We start from the raw sequence: 16,971 nt of genomic DNA on the forward strand, positions 1-16,971 counted from the left end.
TTTTCTTTCCACATGGGTAGGAATGACAGACAACTGCTGTGAAGCTTCAATGTTTCTGCCTGGTCATGCACAGTTCTGCAATATAATGCATAAATGTATAACAACAACTTGGGCTTGCATGATATCTCGCTTGGAATAAGGAAATCCAGCCAGGCGCGTCCACGCGGCCATCTTCGCGCGCGCGCACACACACACGTGCGCGCGCGTGTACACACACACACACACACACACACACACACACACACACACAGGTCAAAAGTTGATTCATTCCCGAGATCCCCCAGAATCTTTTCTTCCTCTCTTTCCGGCAGCTCAGCTTCCAGTCAGGGTAGTAGTGAGGTTGGGGGCGTGGAGAGGCGGGGAGGGCGAGGCGAGGGAGGCGGGAGCCGGGTGCCGGTGCGTGCGGCGCCCGCTCCTGCCGGGTGAGTCCGGGCCGGGTTTTGCGCCGTGTCCCCCGGCTTGTCTCACGGCCTCCAGCCGCCGCCGCTGCCGTGTTTACTGAGCTCGCGCGTCCTGATATCACTCCGCTGGCATGGAGGAGGAGGAGGAGGTGGAGGAGCGAGAGGAGGAGGAGGAGGCGGCGGCGGCGGCGGCGGCGGCGAGCAGTTGATCATTGTGATGGTGGCAGGAGCAGCGGCGGCAGCGGCAGCCCAGCCGAGCGTTAGGGGCTGCTCTCCGCGCGGCGTTTTGCAAAGGACTTCACCGATCTACTTTTGCAGTCGCCTCGGACTGTCCATGTGTTTACTTCCCCCAGCCCGAGGATTCGATATCTAGGTTCCTGTGAAATGCAACTGAGCAGCCAAAGTACTTTGAGAACACGGGGCGGCATAAACACCAAAACTTTTTTGTGGAAGGAAATTGCAATAAGCAAGCTTGCCGTTTTCCGATGCGGTGTGGAGTGAGTGTGTGTCGCGCGTGTCCGCACTGGAGGCATATGCTTGTGTGTGTACATGGGGTGTATTTTTCGGTACGTAGGGAGAAAATGCTTGCCAACCACCGGAAATCTCCTGGAATTTATTAGAAAATAATGGATTATAAAAAGAAGGCAGGAGAGGAGCGGATCTCCCCTTGAGTTGCAACCCGATTTGCTGCTGGCTCAGTTTGTTGTGATTCTTTTTGTTGATAGGTGTCTGATGGTATTCTGATAACACCCCCCCTTCTTTTTTCCCCCTCGAGCTTTACAGTTTAAAAAAAGGAAACAAAAAAAAACCTACCCCAAAATCTCTCCCCCTTTTTTTCGCCCCGTCGAGATCGCTGTTTCCATCCATGTGCTTGCGTCTCCCCCGCGTTCCACTTAAACTATTTTAATTCTTGGACCCAAGGAGGAGGCTGATAGGGGGGTGGATAAAAAAAAGTTCTTCCAAAATAGTGTGCCCGGGGAGCAGGATGGGGGATTTCGCAGCCCCCGCTGCTGCCGCGAATGGCAGTAGTATTTGCATCAACAGTAGCCTGAACAGCAGCCTCGGCGGGGCCGGGATCGGTGTGAATAATACTCCCAATAGTACTCCCGCTGCTCCGAGTAGCAATCACCCCGCTGCCGGCTGCGGCGGCGGCGGCTCCGGGGGTCCCGGCGGCGGCTCAGCGGCCGTCCCTAAGCACAGCACCGTGGTGGAGCGGCTCCGCCAGCGCATCGAGGGCTGCCGGCGGCACCACGTCAACTGCGAGAACAGGTATCAGCAGGCTCAGGTGGAGCAGCTGGAGCTGGAGCGCCGGGACACTGTGAGCCTCTATCAGCGGACCCTGGAGCAGAGAGCCAAGAAATCCGGCGCCGGCACGGGCAAGCAGCAGCACCAGAGCAAACCCCAGCAAGATGCGGAGGCTGCCTCGGCGGAGCAGAGGAACCACACGCTGATCATGGTGAGGGCGCACTGGCAGCAGGCGTGGGGCGCGCGCGTGGGGGGGGGGCGTGGAGCTTCTTACATGGGGGGACGGGTGTTTGATTTGCACGGTGGCGAGGTGGGCTGAAACCGAAGGGTTAACATCAACTTTTCTGAGGAAAAAGCTGTCGTCGTCGCTACCTGTTAATCTGTCAGGGTTGTCAGATTTGGGGAAGAGGGGGCGAGAGGGGAGAAGCCAGTCACGACTGCGAGGGGCGGAGGGAGCCTGAAGCGTCGGAGTGAGGCACTGGAAAAGTTTCCCCCCCTCTCCCTTTCTTAGATACCGATTTGAAAGAGAGTGAACCCAGAGTTGAAACCTCGCTCCTCCTCTTCACGACTCCCCACCCCACCCCTCGCCGTGCCGCTTCGCTTCTCCAGACCAGCCCCCCCCCCCCCTTCACCCACCCCTCTCAGCACAACCGCCGGGTGCAGAGAGAAATTGATGCAGTTGCCGATTCTGGGCGGGCACCAGGCCCTCAACCCCTGGGGGGAGGAAGGGGAAGGGAGAGTCTCTCGCCTCTTCTCCCTAGCTAACCCCCTTTGGGCTGAGAAAGTCTGAGAGTTTTGTGAATGAACTTTGAAGTGGATGAGAAGCGAGCGAGGGTGGCTGCGCGCGCGCGTTGACGGGAGCGCGCGCGGATGCGGGGAGCGGGTGCGCTCTCTCGCCGCTCCAGCCCCGAGGCTGGCCCGGCAGGTGGAGCGGCCGCGAGGGTCCGGGGGGGTGGGGGGGGGAGCGGCCGGGCGTGGGGATCAGGGGAGAGCTACGCCCTCGGCCTGCGCCCAGGGTCCGGGCCACGCCAGCTCCACTGGGGATTCTTTCTCCTCCTCCTCTTAAACTTGCTCGCACGGAGCTTGCTAGCTTCAACCTCCACATCGCTCCCCGCCAACTTTACAGGATAGTGTAATAAAGCCGGGAGAAGTGGAAGGTAGCAGGGAGGTGAAAGAAGCTTAAATGGCTGGGTGGGTGGGTTCGAGGTAGAGGAGCAGCCAATGGCTTAACTTCCCTGGGAGGAAGGGGCAGTTCCCACCCCCTAACCCTGAGGGTAGAATCCTTTCTCTTATCTTCTCTCTCCTGCTCTTTTGCTTTCCTTTCTGGGTGTGTGTTGGGGGGGGGGGGGGAGGCCGGAAGCTTGGGAAAGGTGTCTGCAGCCCCCTCCCCCACCGCGCCGCCTGGCTCCAGGCTGCGCGCGTGTGCGGGGTGCGCCCGGCTGTGGGAATCCAGGAGCGCGGCGCGGCCGCGCGCTGTCGCGGGTTTCCCTGGCCGACTGCACCTCAATCCGCAGCGCAGGGCCCGGTGTGGGCGTCCCCCTCCGTGTGCGGTTTATACACCGCGCACATCCCGGGTCTGGGAGCCCTGGGCGCCCCCGGTGGTGTCGGTGCCTCCTCCGGCTTTCGCCCGGCACTCCGGCCGGCGCTCCTTGACAAAGAGCCGGCTGGGGGGAGGGGAAGAGGAGAGGCCTCAGCGCTCGCTCCCCACCCTCTCCACCTCCCCCCACCCCGCACGTGAAGAGGAACAATTTGTTTATCTTGGGCTTCAAGAATCCTTCCCTCCTCCCAGTTCTCCGAGGCCGCCCAGCCCCTCCTCCTCCCCACCCTCCTCGGCGCGATCCAGCCCAGTCCCGCCGGCTGCACCTTCCCTCCACCCCCTCCTCTTCCACCTCCCACATCCCGCCTTCCCCCTCCCTCTCGGTGCGCGGTCGTGGGGGAGGGAGCGGGAGGCGCTTTGTCCGCCTGGCGGCCCAGCTCTGCCCTGGAGGCCGCCCGGTTGGGAGGGGCGCTGCGCCCCGCGGCCCTGCCCCCTCCGCCGCGGCTGCCCGCGCTGCGTTCGCCCCACACTCCTCCTGCCCCCGCTCCAGCCGGAGCGCGAAGAAGAGGCGGACTCTGTTTTGAGGAAGAACGTCTGTCACCGAAGTCAGGGAGGGAGGTTCTGGCTTTACAAACAGGAAGCCGAAAGCCACTGACACACTGTAGCTTTTCTGATTGTACCCGGAGGCGGGGCTGGACCTGCATCTAGACTGTATCTCGCGTGCCCTTTTCGTACCTATTTCTCTTCCAGTCCGCGTGGTCTCCCCCTCCCCGCCACCCTCGCGCACTTCCACCTATGGGGAGACTCACTTTGTGAACCTAAGACTGAAGTAGAATTTGAAAGGCACTGAGAATTTCATCCCTGCCTGCTCCACGCCCTCTTTTCACGTGTTTGTACACCCCACACGCAAGGATTGCGTAAAAATCGGCTGCTTTTTCGTGAGGCTCCAAAATCTCAGTTCCAGGGAATTTCTCCCCACCTTTCGGGGGAGGACTGCTGTGGCGTTACCTCGCCTGCTGGGCAACGCTGGAACAAAAGCCAGTGCCCTTCCTGGTGCCCGGTCGCCTTTGATCACTGGCGAGCACAGTGGAGTAAGCGGCCGGAAAGTTTTCGTGTTTGGGTTAGGTTCTCCGGAGGGTGCCGTCTGGGCCTGCGGACGGGTAGAGGGAGGACTCTGGGTGCGCGCGCCTGGCTTATAACACAGACGCAGGTGGAAGCGAGTCCTGGATTCTGACGTTACCTGGAAGAAGGTAGAAAGCCCAAGCCAGAGCTTACTTTTGAAAATGCAAAGACAATCTTACTTGAATGGAGCAGACCTGAACTATAAGTAGCATAGTGAATCCCAGTTTAGCAAGTTAACAACAGACTTGAAAAATTGCCTGAAAAATAGCATTTTTCTGTCAATTTTTTGACAATAATTTAGCCCGTTGATTAGATTGATGTAAACGCCAAGGTTGTGTATGGAACAGGGATATATTCTAGCTTCAACTGTATTTCACATATATCAGTGGGAAGTATGTGTGATGAGAGTAATGAAAATAAACAGCCTTAAATCTTAAGCAAAGAGTTGCTTGTAAATCCTGTGTACCACGAAGAAGGAAAGAAGATAATGTTATCCTCTTCTATAAGCTATTTTTTTCTTTAAAAATAATTAATTTAAAAATTCATATTAGCCCTTGAAATGAAAGGCTACCTTAACTTAGCCTGTGTATGAGATAAAATCTTGAAAGCAGAGGTCGCAAAGAAAATCTTGATCTTCATTTTCTTGATTGGCTACTGGATTATAGTTGGGCTCTGCTTGGGCCACAGAACAATTATATTTAGTCCTCAGATTGGGCTATCTGAAAAACCCTAAAGAAGAGCAATAATCAACCAGAGCCAAATAATAATAATGGTGATGATAAAAATAAAGACGAATAGGATTCTTTTCTGTTTTATTGCTATTGTTTCCCTTCTTAGGGCCAATATGTCCAAAGTACTAAATATCGATTAGTTCTCTTTCTGCCTGGTTTGGGTTGAGAAGTCAGTCTAATCAGTTCTTTCCCTCTTTTGATTTGTTTCCTTACATATTTACAAGCACAGACGTGAATAAAAAAAAACAAACAAGCAAACAAAAAGGGTGGGCGAGGTGAAATAGAAATCTTCCATGGTTCCAGGCTGCTGGAAGGAGCCTGGGTTTTGTGTGGGTCCCTAATAGCCCCGTTAAGAGAGCAGTGAGTTCAAAAAGGCTTGGGTTTGAAGCTGCAGTACCTCTGGTGAAAGGTAGTTTCTGGACAAGTAGTCAAATGACCCTTAACCACGCAACCCCCCCCCCCCCCAACACACTTGCACTTTTTTGTATATTCAGGAGAGTCTCAGTTGAAAAGCGATCTTTTCCTAAAATAGTTTTAATTACTTGTGATAACAAGAGACATTTTTCATTCTTTGTATTTGGAATTGAAGGCCAGGTTAAAATTTTAAAGTAAATTCCCGTTGACAAATTCATTTTCAAGTCAAAGAGAGACTGACTTGACAAAGGTGTAATCGTTCAGGCACAACCGAAAAGCCTGACAAGCGCAGTCTTCAGAATTTCAAAATGGTGGTAGCCTTACTTGACCTGGATAAGTCCAGTGTTTTCGTGACCTTTTCACTCTGTTAGCACCATTATAACTTTCAGAGTGTGCGTAATTTATACACAGTTTCCAGACTGCATAGCTCTGTGTGGTTCTCACTCTGAAGAGTTTATCACATAAAATTCAGTTGATAATAAACTTATTAATTACTGAGTATTGGAGAAAACTGCAACATATCCAAAATGTTCTTATCCATTTTGGGAACAGATCCAGGAAATGTCAACATACTAGTCCAGTGCTAAACTTCCTTATAAATGAACCCGGTTTCCCATTTCTTATCCTGTTGAATATCCTGTTGAAGGTAAATTACTGGCAGGTAAATTGAAGGTAAATTATTTGGCAGGCTTGTAATGCCAAACCATTTCTAAATTTTTCCTAGGAACCTTTTCATTGGCTTCTCCTGTTCAACTGCTATCCTGGGTGATAGGATTGACAGTTGGCTTCTTGAAAAGCCTTCCATAGCCCACAAAGGGTGTGCCTTAAGTTTGTGAAAAACTTCGTGGAATTTCATTTCTCGGTGTTTCACAAGTGTCTTTTAGTTCTTAAGAAGCATTTTTTTTTTAAAGCTCCGATACATATTTAATTATGTTATTTATGTTCTTTGGTTGTGGCGCATTTTATTTAGCACTGGATAGCCAGAGATCAGAAAAGTAGAAGCACATTTAGTTAATCATTAATCATAATCTACCAACCGCTCTTGGGGCTGAGTTCTTTCCCAGGGAAAACTGGGTTTTCAAAGAGGTAGTGTGTTTGATACTTTCTATCCTGACTTACTAGAATTGTAAGAGCAAATTTTAGAATTTTTGTAGGTTTGTGCTACCTGATAGGAGGAAACCTGGTTTAGTGACATTTCTGTAAGAAGAAAGAGGAGAATTTTAAACATTAAAATAGAGTTATGTAGAGTCATTTTCTAAATATCTCCATGAAACCAATAGCCAACTGTGTCTAAAGAGGTGTCCTGACAGAGCTCTTCCATTGGTTGGGATAAGAATGGTGTGTGTGTGTGGTGGTGGGGGTGGGGGGGGGGGTCTCTCTCCCTGTTTCTCTTCTCAGTGCTACTTCCATACAAGGAATCCAGTATAATAAACCACTTTATACATCACATAGTAATTCTTAGACACATTTGAAGTACTTACATGTTATGTAATGCCATTTATGGAATTTTATTTGTGATTAGTGCTCTGTTTGTTAATTAACAGTCTTATACTGTGTTCTTGATCTTAGGATGGCTAAATTCTGTCATCTTTTCCACATCACTCATGATAGATAGCTGTGAAGTCAGTCAGACGTCAAAATCTTATAAAGAGGAACATATTTAAAACTCACTCAGTCCTACGATTTTTATAATATCTACCTTTTAACTCTTTGCATTTTCTTCACTCTATTACTCAGAGGCTGTTTATCTAGTTTTCAGACCCTATAACTGCTTACTTTGTTTTTCCTTCTCCTCTGGCAGCCAACCTTTTGGTCTTTTCACTGACCTTTTGCACCTTTATCAAAGAGTGGGAAGAAGCAATAAGAGAAATTGAATTTCGGTGTTTCCTACTCATAACTAATGAAACTATTGGGGAGGAGGCCAATGATTTTGGATTAATTATAGATTTGATTTTGTATGCCACTTAACTCTTCATTAGCACAAATAATGGAGAAGAGGCTGAATTTAAACATTTCAATTCGTTTGTTCAACAGTATTGCTGCACAGTCCATACTACTTCACAGAAGTTAAAATGCTAAATCAGCCTCTTGCATCCAAGACTGGGTATATTCTTTGTAGGCTTTTCAGTATTCTAGCTAGGTTTAAGGGGATAACTGGTTTGCTTGTATTTTAATCAGCATCAGGCTTGTTACCAGTGACTTCTCAACAGCTTCAGGCCAAGTTATATGCCCTTCTCATGATGTTTTAAGTAAAATAATATACTTTACTTTTCTGCTGTTTCAAACTAATTTGACACTGATTTCTGTTTTGTTTTTTTGTTTTTTTGGGTTTTTTTAAACGTGGCTGATTTACAGATAACTGCTCCAAAGTTCTAGGACCCCCCAAATTAAATTTTCATTAAAAATACAGCATGCTTTTCAGACAGACCCATTCCAAAAATTCATTATTCGTGTGTGTGAGTTGGAAATGTAGCTCCTGGAAAACCAGCTATCGTTGAGAACTGATTAATTCTCCTAACTTCAAAAAAAGAAAAAACCCCAAAAAACTCTTGTGTTTAAACATAAGAAAAGTTAAAGAACTAAAGAAGTAAGGTTGGATAAAGTTACTCAGAAGATGGAGTTGAAAGCCCGCTGTATAATAAATACTTAAAGATCATAGAATTTCATTTAATGGATCAGGGAAGGAGCACACCTTTCTTTCCTCCCTTAAGTCTACCTGGCTGTTCTGTTATTGAGGAGCTTTTGAGTTGTGGGTAAGCAACTCCATTTGGGGAAGAAAGCACAGCATTCCCTCAGGGCCACATACACACACGCATAGAGAAAGGAAATTACTACTGTGGCTCAGGAGTTTCAAGGCAAGCTGTGCGCACTATTCTTGGGGGAATTTCATAAAAATCTCAAAAGGCTTGCAGTACTTCCTCTGACAGAAAGAAAGTGATTCCTTAGGAATAATTTAGACACTTCTTTTTAATTATAGTGCACCTCCCATTGGTTGGAGTGACCTTTAAGCTAAAGTAGACTCTTTTAAAACACAAATAGCTAACATTCGTCCTCCTCAGCGATGACTTAACCACTGTGGAAAACTTAAGTGAAACATTTAATTTTCTGACTAACAACTTCCAGAATTTCCTTTCTAGTTCCTTAAATCTCCATCCTGTTGCGTAGAATCTGCTTGTGTCATTTCGTGTGGCGGACCCTCCAGGCTTCAACTATGTAAGTGTTTACTTGTGCACGTGAAGACGTTATTAGGACACATTACTGTAGATCTCTTCTCTCCTCTCACGATATCTTTCGACACCTCCAGAAAACTCCTGTCTGGACAGAGGCTTCTTCCCCTTCAAAGGAAAGGGCTGAAGTGCTGCGGGTCTGTTTGTGCGGATTCGACCTGGGTCATAACTGACTCAAAAGGATTGCACGGCTCTAAAAGACAAGCTCGGCCAGTGCCCTTTATTCTCACAGTGGTTGGTTATTTTTCTTTCTTTGATTGTTTGTTAGATGCTGATGGCAACTCCGTGATTGAGCGTGAATGTAAAGGGACTGGTGCCCAGGAAAGGGCTTTAAGGAAGTAGTGTTAAGGTAGGAGAGGCGAAAAGGGATGACGATTTTGGAGGCATCACCTGGAATGGATAGCAAGGGGAAGAAATAAGAGAGATGATCGGTTTTGCTCATTTGTGGTAAACAGTATCCTGGTGCCTTGGGAGCTCACAGAGGTAAAGTATGCTTTTAGTAGTCCCCTCTGAACCTTTAGACCTTAGGAAAACTCAAATACATATGTTTTCAAGAGCTAATGGCAGTATGGTTTGTATATGGGAAAAATCACGTTCCTAAAATATTTTCGTGCTTTCTTAAATTATTACTACTGCCACTGGAATGGATTTACCACTATAGGACTCCTTTAAATCAGTGGTTTTCAGCCAGTGGAGATTTTGCTCCCTCTCTCCCTCCAGGAACATTTGGCAATGTTGCGCGACATTTTTGGTTGTCCCAACCAGAGTGGATGCTTGCACTGTCCAGTGGGTGGAAGCCAGGGATGAAGCTAAATACCTACTGTGTGCCCACAACACCTGGTCCAAAATATCAGTGTTGCTGCTGTTGAGAAACCCTGATTTAAATAAGGAGCTCCCCTAGGATGCTGAAAGTACACAGTGTGGCTTTACCCACAGCTTTTCAAACACACTCTTATTACTTAAGGAGCGGAGAAAGGAGGAGGTGCGGCAGAAGGTCCCTTGGAAGGAGTTAAAGGACCACTGTGCTGCCTGTCAGCCCCGGCCACGCGACCTTCTAACTTCATGACTTTTCACTTCACGACTGTCTGCCTCTGTCTCCTTCCTTGTCTGTCAGAAGGTGAACAGTAGTCATTTGTTTTTACCTCATGGAGTGATTGTTAGGCCCCAATGAATTAATACGTATGTAAGAGTCGCAAAGACTTCACAGCACAAAGGCTAGGCCTATTTTTATGAATTCTTTGCCTATCTCCCAGTTGTTTGCCCCCCCACCCCGTCCAAGTGCAGACTTAAAGTTGAGTGGTTGGAGTCTTGTTTCACTCCTGCATAAGCCGACATCGAGTGATTAGGAATTGAGCAACTGCTTGCTGCATATTGCGCACTATTTCTAGGCGCCGGGGGTACCTTGGTGAAAGGGGCACATTGGATGCACCCTGCAGGGCATCGTTTCATGGTTCAGGTTAGCCGTATGAAACGGTCTTGTGGTTTTATGAGACCACGTTAATGGAAGTCGTTAATAAACTAACATTTAGGAAAATCCCAGGGTGCTAAATGCTTTGTGTCTTCTTGCCAGCTTTCTGTAGCCATGGCTTTCTTGCGTTGTTTTCTTGAACGACACTTATTTCATTATTTTTCAAATAAAATCACTTTGTGCGAGGAGAGGATTATTAGGTGGTGTGGCGGAGAAGAAGATTAAGGTTAAAAATGAGGCAGATGATCGTCTTTGACTAGGTGACACTTGGCAGCACCATGATCACGGCTTGACATCAGGCTTTTAGAGGAAATTAGATAAAGAGGAGAACCTTTAGAAAGAAGCTGGCAGGAAGGTGTGAGGACTTGAAACCGTGTATGTGAAGAACAGTTGGAAGACCTGGAGGTGTTTGGTCTGATTTAGAGGGTATGATTGCTTTCTTAAAATATTTGAAGCGCTGTCAAGTGAAGGAAGGACAAGATGTGCTCTTTATTGGCCAAAAGGGGATAAAGTTAGGATCGGTGGTTGGCAGTTATTAGGAGCCAGGTTTGGTTTACTATTAAAAAAAAACCTGGGGCGCCTGGGTGGCTCAGTCGGTTGGGCGTCCGACTTCAGCTCAGGTCATGATCTTGCGGTCGGTGAGTTCGAGCCCCGCGTCGGGCTCTGGGCTGACAGCTCAGAGCCTGGAGCCTGTTTCAGATTCTGTGTCTCCCTCTCTCTCTGCCCCTCCCCCGTTCATGTTCTGTCTCTCTCTGTCTCAAAAATAAATAAGTGTTAAAAAAAACCCTGATTATGTGAAAATTAAAACTGTTCAAAGATGAAATGGGCTGTCTCGAGTGAAAATGTTCCGGCAAAAGTTGTTCAGTTGTCTACGTGTTGGAGAGGGGGTTATGACCTCTTTTTTAAGTGAGAAAATTTTTAAACAATACGGAAATAAAATACCAGGTAGTGAGGACAGGGATTTTATCTCTTTATTCATCTTCATATTCTCATGGCCACAAAAAAGACCTACTTGTACATAGGAAGAACTCGAGATATTTGTTGAATAAATGGCTAAATGAAAGCAAGTAGATTAAAAAGTGGCTTAATTCTTGTCCTCAGTGTTTCCCCCTGCTCAGGAGTTAGCATGGTTTATAATATCTCTCCAGACCTTCTTTTGTTCACTTACATATATACTATATATTGTACACCATCACATGTTAGCATTTTTTTCTGCATAAATGGAATCATACATATGGTTCTGAGATTCACTTTTTCCACATAATGTATTTTGGAGATGTGTCCCAAGTCATTACACATAGATCCTAAAGTCATTCTTTTTAACTGTTACATAGCATTCCATAAATAAATGTTCCATAATTTATTAAGTGATCCCTTATTGAAGACACTCTTGTAGCTTCTCATTTTCTGCCAATTAAACGTTACTGCAGTGAACATCCTTATTCATATATTCCTTATACATATGTGAGCATTTCTGTAGCACAGATTTGGATTTCTTTCTATATACGTAATATGTATAAACAGAAAAGGTTGACCAAAAAAAAAATCTCTTAATCTAATATGGTTTAATATAGTACCTGAATCTTATTATAACCTGTTTTAGAGCAGATGATCATTGTGTGTCCTTAAAAGTACAGCTTCAAGAAAAAGTGTCAACTCTAGTAACAGGTGTTGGGCTATTCGGTCTAGGGCGAACACTTTTAGTTTATAAAGGTTGTGTATCTGGCAACATATCTTCTAGGAATTACTTGCCTTCTTTTCCTCTGGTCCTGAAAAGGAAGTTAGTGGGAGTCTAGTTAGCCAGTACCTGTTCATGCTGTGAAAGTAGGAAATTCACTTTCTTGAACAAGTTTGTCGTTCTCTACCTTTCCTGAGTTTTGCGTTGCACGAGGCCTGTGTGGCTTTATTTGTAAAATGTACTTCAGCTGGTGATATAGTACCTGGGGTGGCGGTGGGTGCAGGTTTGAGTGGTCGTAAACATCTCAGGCCTGTGAGTTGCTGCTTCCCACAGGTTAAATTACCCTGACTAATCCAGTCATCTGTGTAACATGGTAATAACAACCCGCTGACCTGGCCAACTGTAGAAAATGCATCAAAATGGACTTGCCTCGACAGTCACCCGATAGGATTTGTTTAGACAGTGAGAAGTCCTATCAGTTTTCATTATACACGTGTGCTGAAATGGCCTGAAGACTGCCCTTCATTGGAGTTCGTGGTCATTTTGATTCACCTCTGGCCTAGCAGCTGCCCTACACAGAGATGCTCATACTCATAGCCCGAGTTTTCACATAGCTGGAGCAGTTTGGCTCCTGAATCTGTGCTCTTGGCTACAACGCTTTTCTGCCTTTACCTGCCCGAAGCATTTGTTCTCAAAAAGGTTGTGTGAGCAACTGGATTTTTGAAATAACCGGGCTCCGCCAAGGACCAGTCCTCTTCCTTTAGGTTGTAAGATCAGTTTGAACGGGAGCCAAAATTAAGATACGTGGTCTCTCCTATGGTGCTGGTCCTTGCCTAGCTCTGCTGTTTGATAATGAGGATCCCCACTTTGCTGTCCCTTGGCCTCGTATACTTCTGGCCTGTGTGTCCTTCCTTTCCCCGTCTTTTTTATCACCACTTTATGCTTCACCTTTGCCATAGTGGCAGTAGGACCTGGAAGCTTGTATAAGATGTTGGTGGCAGTTATTTGAACCACAGGAGCCAACCAAGGGTAGGAATGTAAATGATTGGGGGCCTAAACTTTATAGGTCATTCTCTGCTAGGGGATTCTGATAAACTAGGCCTTCTGTTTCAAGTTATGATGTACATGTTGATTAGCAGCCGCCCTTTTCTGCCATTTAGCTCAGCCACGTAAGTTAAGTTAATGCAGCCGTGTGCTCCGTGCAGACTTTAGGGAAGGGGAGCTTCAGTCTAAAGACAGCTAGATAGCCTCTGTTTCAACATCTTAAAGCGTAAGATTTAGTTCTGTGTGTAAAATAAGAATCTTGCTCCTGATCTTCTAATTAGGCTGTCCAATATGATAAACTTAGGAGTTCCTTAACGTTGCTGCTCTGGTCATACAATACATTTCAACCTTTGACTTTTCCTGCTGACAGTCTAGTTTTGCTGGTCTCCTGTCCCTCTGAGGAACGTCATCTTACTTTTTTGTGTTTACTTCTGACTGTTCCTGGATCTGTTTCTTTCATTTCTCGCACTGGAGTGTTTTCATTCAGGGATTGCTTTCACCTGTGCACAAGGTGAACGACTACCTGGAGTTTTGCATGAAGTGTAACTTTTACCTCTACATTGATTGTAGACAGGTAAATGATTATATGTTTTCAATATTAGTTATTTCATAGATATCTGATGATACTGTTGGATAATTAGATAGATATTAGATATTAGATCTATCTAGATAGATCTAATTAGATAGATATCAGATACTATTATCTGATATAGATTTCTGATGATACTATTAGGTAAAAACTTTTCCAAAGGCTATTGAGATCATAGCTTTGTTGTAATAAACTTCTAATTTCTAATTCCTTTGGAAAGCATTTTCTTCTTTCCCGTTGAAAGAATCCAGAGGTGATTTGTAATAGGAAATAAATGACTATAGTCAAGTCGTACATTATTGTAGTTTTTTTTTAAATACCTTGCAAAATGTGTTTCAGACATTTTTAGTTTTTTTTTTTTACTTAAATGTTTGTTTATTTTGGAATTTTGTTTGTTTCAAAGAGAGTTCAATAACTAGACAGTTAAATAAATTCATAAATGGGAGTGTCTGGGGTCAACATTCACATTAACGCAAAGAAATTTGACATGTCAGAGTGCAACAGAATTTTCTGGATGCTAAGTAAAGGAAAAGAGATAAAACTCATATAATCATTTATTCTTGGCTTTTAACTTCAGAATGTCTAAGTGATAATAATGCCAGAGTTCCCAGGGGGGGTAAAACATACATTCCCTTTGCCTGTTCCCATCTTCTGTTCCGAGCTCCTATTGTCCCAGTTCTAATCCACTGTGGTATTTCGGTCCATCCTTTCTCCCTGCATCCATCCCAGAGAAGAGTGTGTGGCTATAGCAATGGATCCCTTTGCAAAGCATGCAGGTGGTGTTTATCTTTAATCAGTTAAGGTATTTCCTCACAGTAGAGTGTGCAGATCAGCACCTCCAGGATTGCAGCATACCCTCACCACTCACATCCTGCCTTGGCCCTTTACTGGGAGGCTCTCTGATGTTTGGTAAACAGAGGTGGTTTATATAAAGAAGCAACTTTCTCAGTTTAGAAATTGTTGTGGCTAAATGGTTGAAAGCGTATTTTGCAGTGTAACTAGGAATTCCTAAATGGTTTGCAGCTGCTATTGCATTTTTTAAAAACACATTCATTTTCTTCGGTGAAGTATGGAAACAATGATTTTAGGTTTGGATTTCATGCTGCTTAATTCTCAGAACCTATTCAAGGACTATTTGAAGAAACTTGTTTGTCATAACAGTAAATAACCATACTAAAAAAAATATCTTTGGCAGGTTGTATGTGTTAGAGTGGAATATGTCTAGAGCCCACAATGAACTAAGAACATATAATAGTAACGTTAAGGATGACAAAGTATGATAAACTGATACTTTGAGGATGGGGATATCTGGCCCTTAGACCATTGAAATTCAAATGGGCGGTTTCTTTTTCAGTGTTTGATCCTGTTCTTGGGTAGAAAGGATTGATATGAATCATTCAGGAGCCTTTTATTAACTTTAAGTTTGTGGTCTCAGATGGAATTGGAACACTCAGAAATAGTTTCAAGTAAGGGCACTTAATGATAGCTGTGCTTGTGAGAATCCTATCTTGTGTCTTTGTTTCCTTCACGGAGCCACAAGCTGTCTGTGTTACAGGTTTGGTAGGCTTCGTGTTTATCTGTGGGCTGGAATGTCAAAGGATTGCAAACCTGAGAATTTTGCTTCCCTCTTTACCCTAAAGTGATGGTGTAGGAGTTTCTGGTATTGGCTCACGGGGTGGGGACAGCCATATATGGGAGAGGAAAGGGGGATTGGCTGGCTTTGGTATTTCTATCCATTCTTTCTTTTTTTAAAGTTTATCTATTTTGAGAGAAAGAGAATGAGAGAGAGCACACATGCACACGCAAGAGCGGGGGAGGCGCAGAGAGAGGGAGAGAGAGAATCTAAGCTGGCTCTTCACTGTCAGCACAGAGCCTGAAGCAGGGCTCGAACCCAGGAACCGTGAGATCATGACCAGAGCTGAAATCAAGAGTCAGACTTACACTTAACCAGCGGAGCCACTCAGGCACCCCCACCATCCACTCTTTCTAATGCCCTTCTCTTTACTTTATTAACAAAGAATGGATACTTTGAATAATTATTTATGTCTGTTTTTTTCCTTCACACTATAATGCACACTTCACTTGTTTTCTTCAACTTTTCATAATATATGTGTTTATGATACACTGAAGAGCCATAAATTTGAAGAGAGAGATAATTAGCTTTGACAGACTTACAAAAATGAGACTATAAGAGGAAGACGCAAGAGTGTTGCTTCAGAAAAGGATTCCGTTACTGGGTTTAAGGGAAATTATCCAGATGAGAAATTCTGCAGTGTTAAAATTCACAACCGTTTGGGTGGCACAGGTTATAAGAAGAAGTGGATTATTTTATGATTTTTTAAAATTGTAAATATTTTTCACAGTTTAAACAAATCTTTTTTTTTCTTGATTCTCAACATAGACTTTTTAAATGGAAAAATGCAAGATACTGAGTAATAAAATGGGAGAAAGAAACAGCAACTCAGCCACGGGTGTTAAAATTTCATGTGGTTCACGTGCCCTTTACCTTTACTCTCTCTCAGCGTGAGAGTGGATTGTTTTTGAGGAACCTTTGTTTAATAGCTATCTTACCTTAAAGAATAGTTTTCCTTTCACTTTGATGGCTCATGCATTCAGGGAAGCCTTCAAGAAACATGGCTCATTTAGCATTAACTTGACTTAGTAGTCCATCCTGCCCCTCCCAATTTGGGGATCCTTTGTAAAGGGGACAATTAAATTGTCTGTGTCTGTAAGGACAAAGATTAACCATGGGTTGGGTTAAGTTATTTCTACCATTGTACATTATTTTCTATTTTCTGGATTAAAAAGAAGACTTGAAGACAGAATGTGAGAGATTGATTATTGCAGAAAGGGAGGAAGATAAAATTCATGTCATCTGAGGTAAGCAAGGCTTCAATATCGCCATTATTTCTATGGCACTTCTTCCCTGGGCCAGATCATGCCCTCATCCACAATGGAGGCAAAAATGATATAGGGGGTAAAAGGATCTATCTCAAATGTTCTTAGATATACTGGCTTTTTTCTTTTTTTAAGTTTATTTATTTCGAGAGAGACAGAGCACAAGTAGGGAAGGGGTAGAGAGAGAGAATCCCAAGCAGGCTCTGTACCAGCAGCACAGAGCCTGATGTGGGGCTTAAACTCATGAACCTTGAGATCGTGACCTGAACCAGTCAGACGCTTAACCTACCGAGCCACCCAGGCGCCTCTTAGGTATACTGGCTTAATGCTCATGAGAGAGAAAGAGGAGGCGTTTTAGGGTAAGTCCACTGATGAAGAAAAGGTTTAGACAGTTCACTGTCAAGTCTTTGGTACGAGTTAGGTTTGGTTGCTGTCACCTCTCAGCAGCAAGGTCTCTAAACAGTGACGAGGTTCTTACCTGAAGGAGGGCTCCAACGGATAGAATGGGGAGAGCTGAAAGGCTTGGATTTGCCTATAAACTGAACCCATGTCCCTGGGAATCAGAGTGAGGAGCTCCTTTAAAATGTCCAGCTTTTCTGCTCTCCACACTCAGGAGC

At 45.2% G+C, this 16,971-nt stretch overlaps 1 protein-coding gene across 2 annotated transcripts in view; it reads left to right on the forward strand.

Moving 5' to 3' along the window:
- The first annotated feature begins 248 nt into the window (after positions 1–248).
- The window catches only part of MAML3 (mastermind like transcriptional coactivator 3), a 413,629-nt gene continuing 396,906 nt past the window's right edge, over positions 249–16,971 (forward strand). For both annotated transcript variants that reach the window (XM_043603933.1, XM_043603943.1), the window contains exon 1: positions 249–1,857. In XM_043603933.1, coding sequence (XP_043459868.1) covers positions 1,387–1,857 — 471 coding nt within the window. In that variant the 5' untranslated portion in view covers positions 249–1,386. The remainder of the gene's footprint in view (positions 1,858–16,971) is intronic.

The sequence above is a fragment of the Prionailurus bengalensis genome, chromosome B1 (genome assembly GCF_016509475.1).
Source record: "Prionailurus bengalensis isolate Pbe53 chromosome B1, Fcat_Pben_1.1_paternal_pri, whole genome shotgun sequence".
NCBI classification, from domain to species: Eukaryota; Metazoa; Chordata; class Mammalia; order Carnivora; family Felidae; genus Prionailurus; species Prionailurus bengalensis.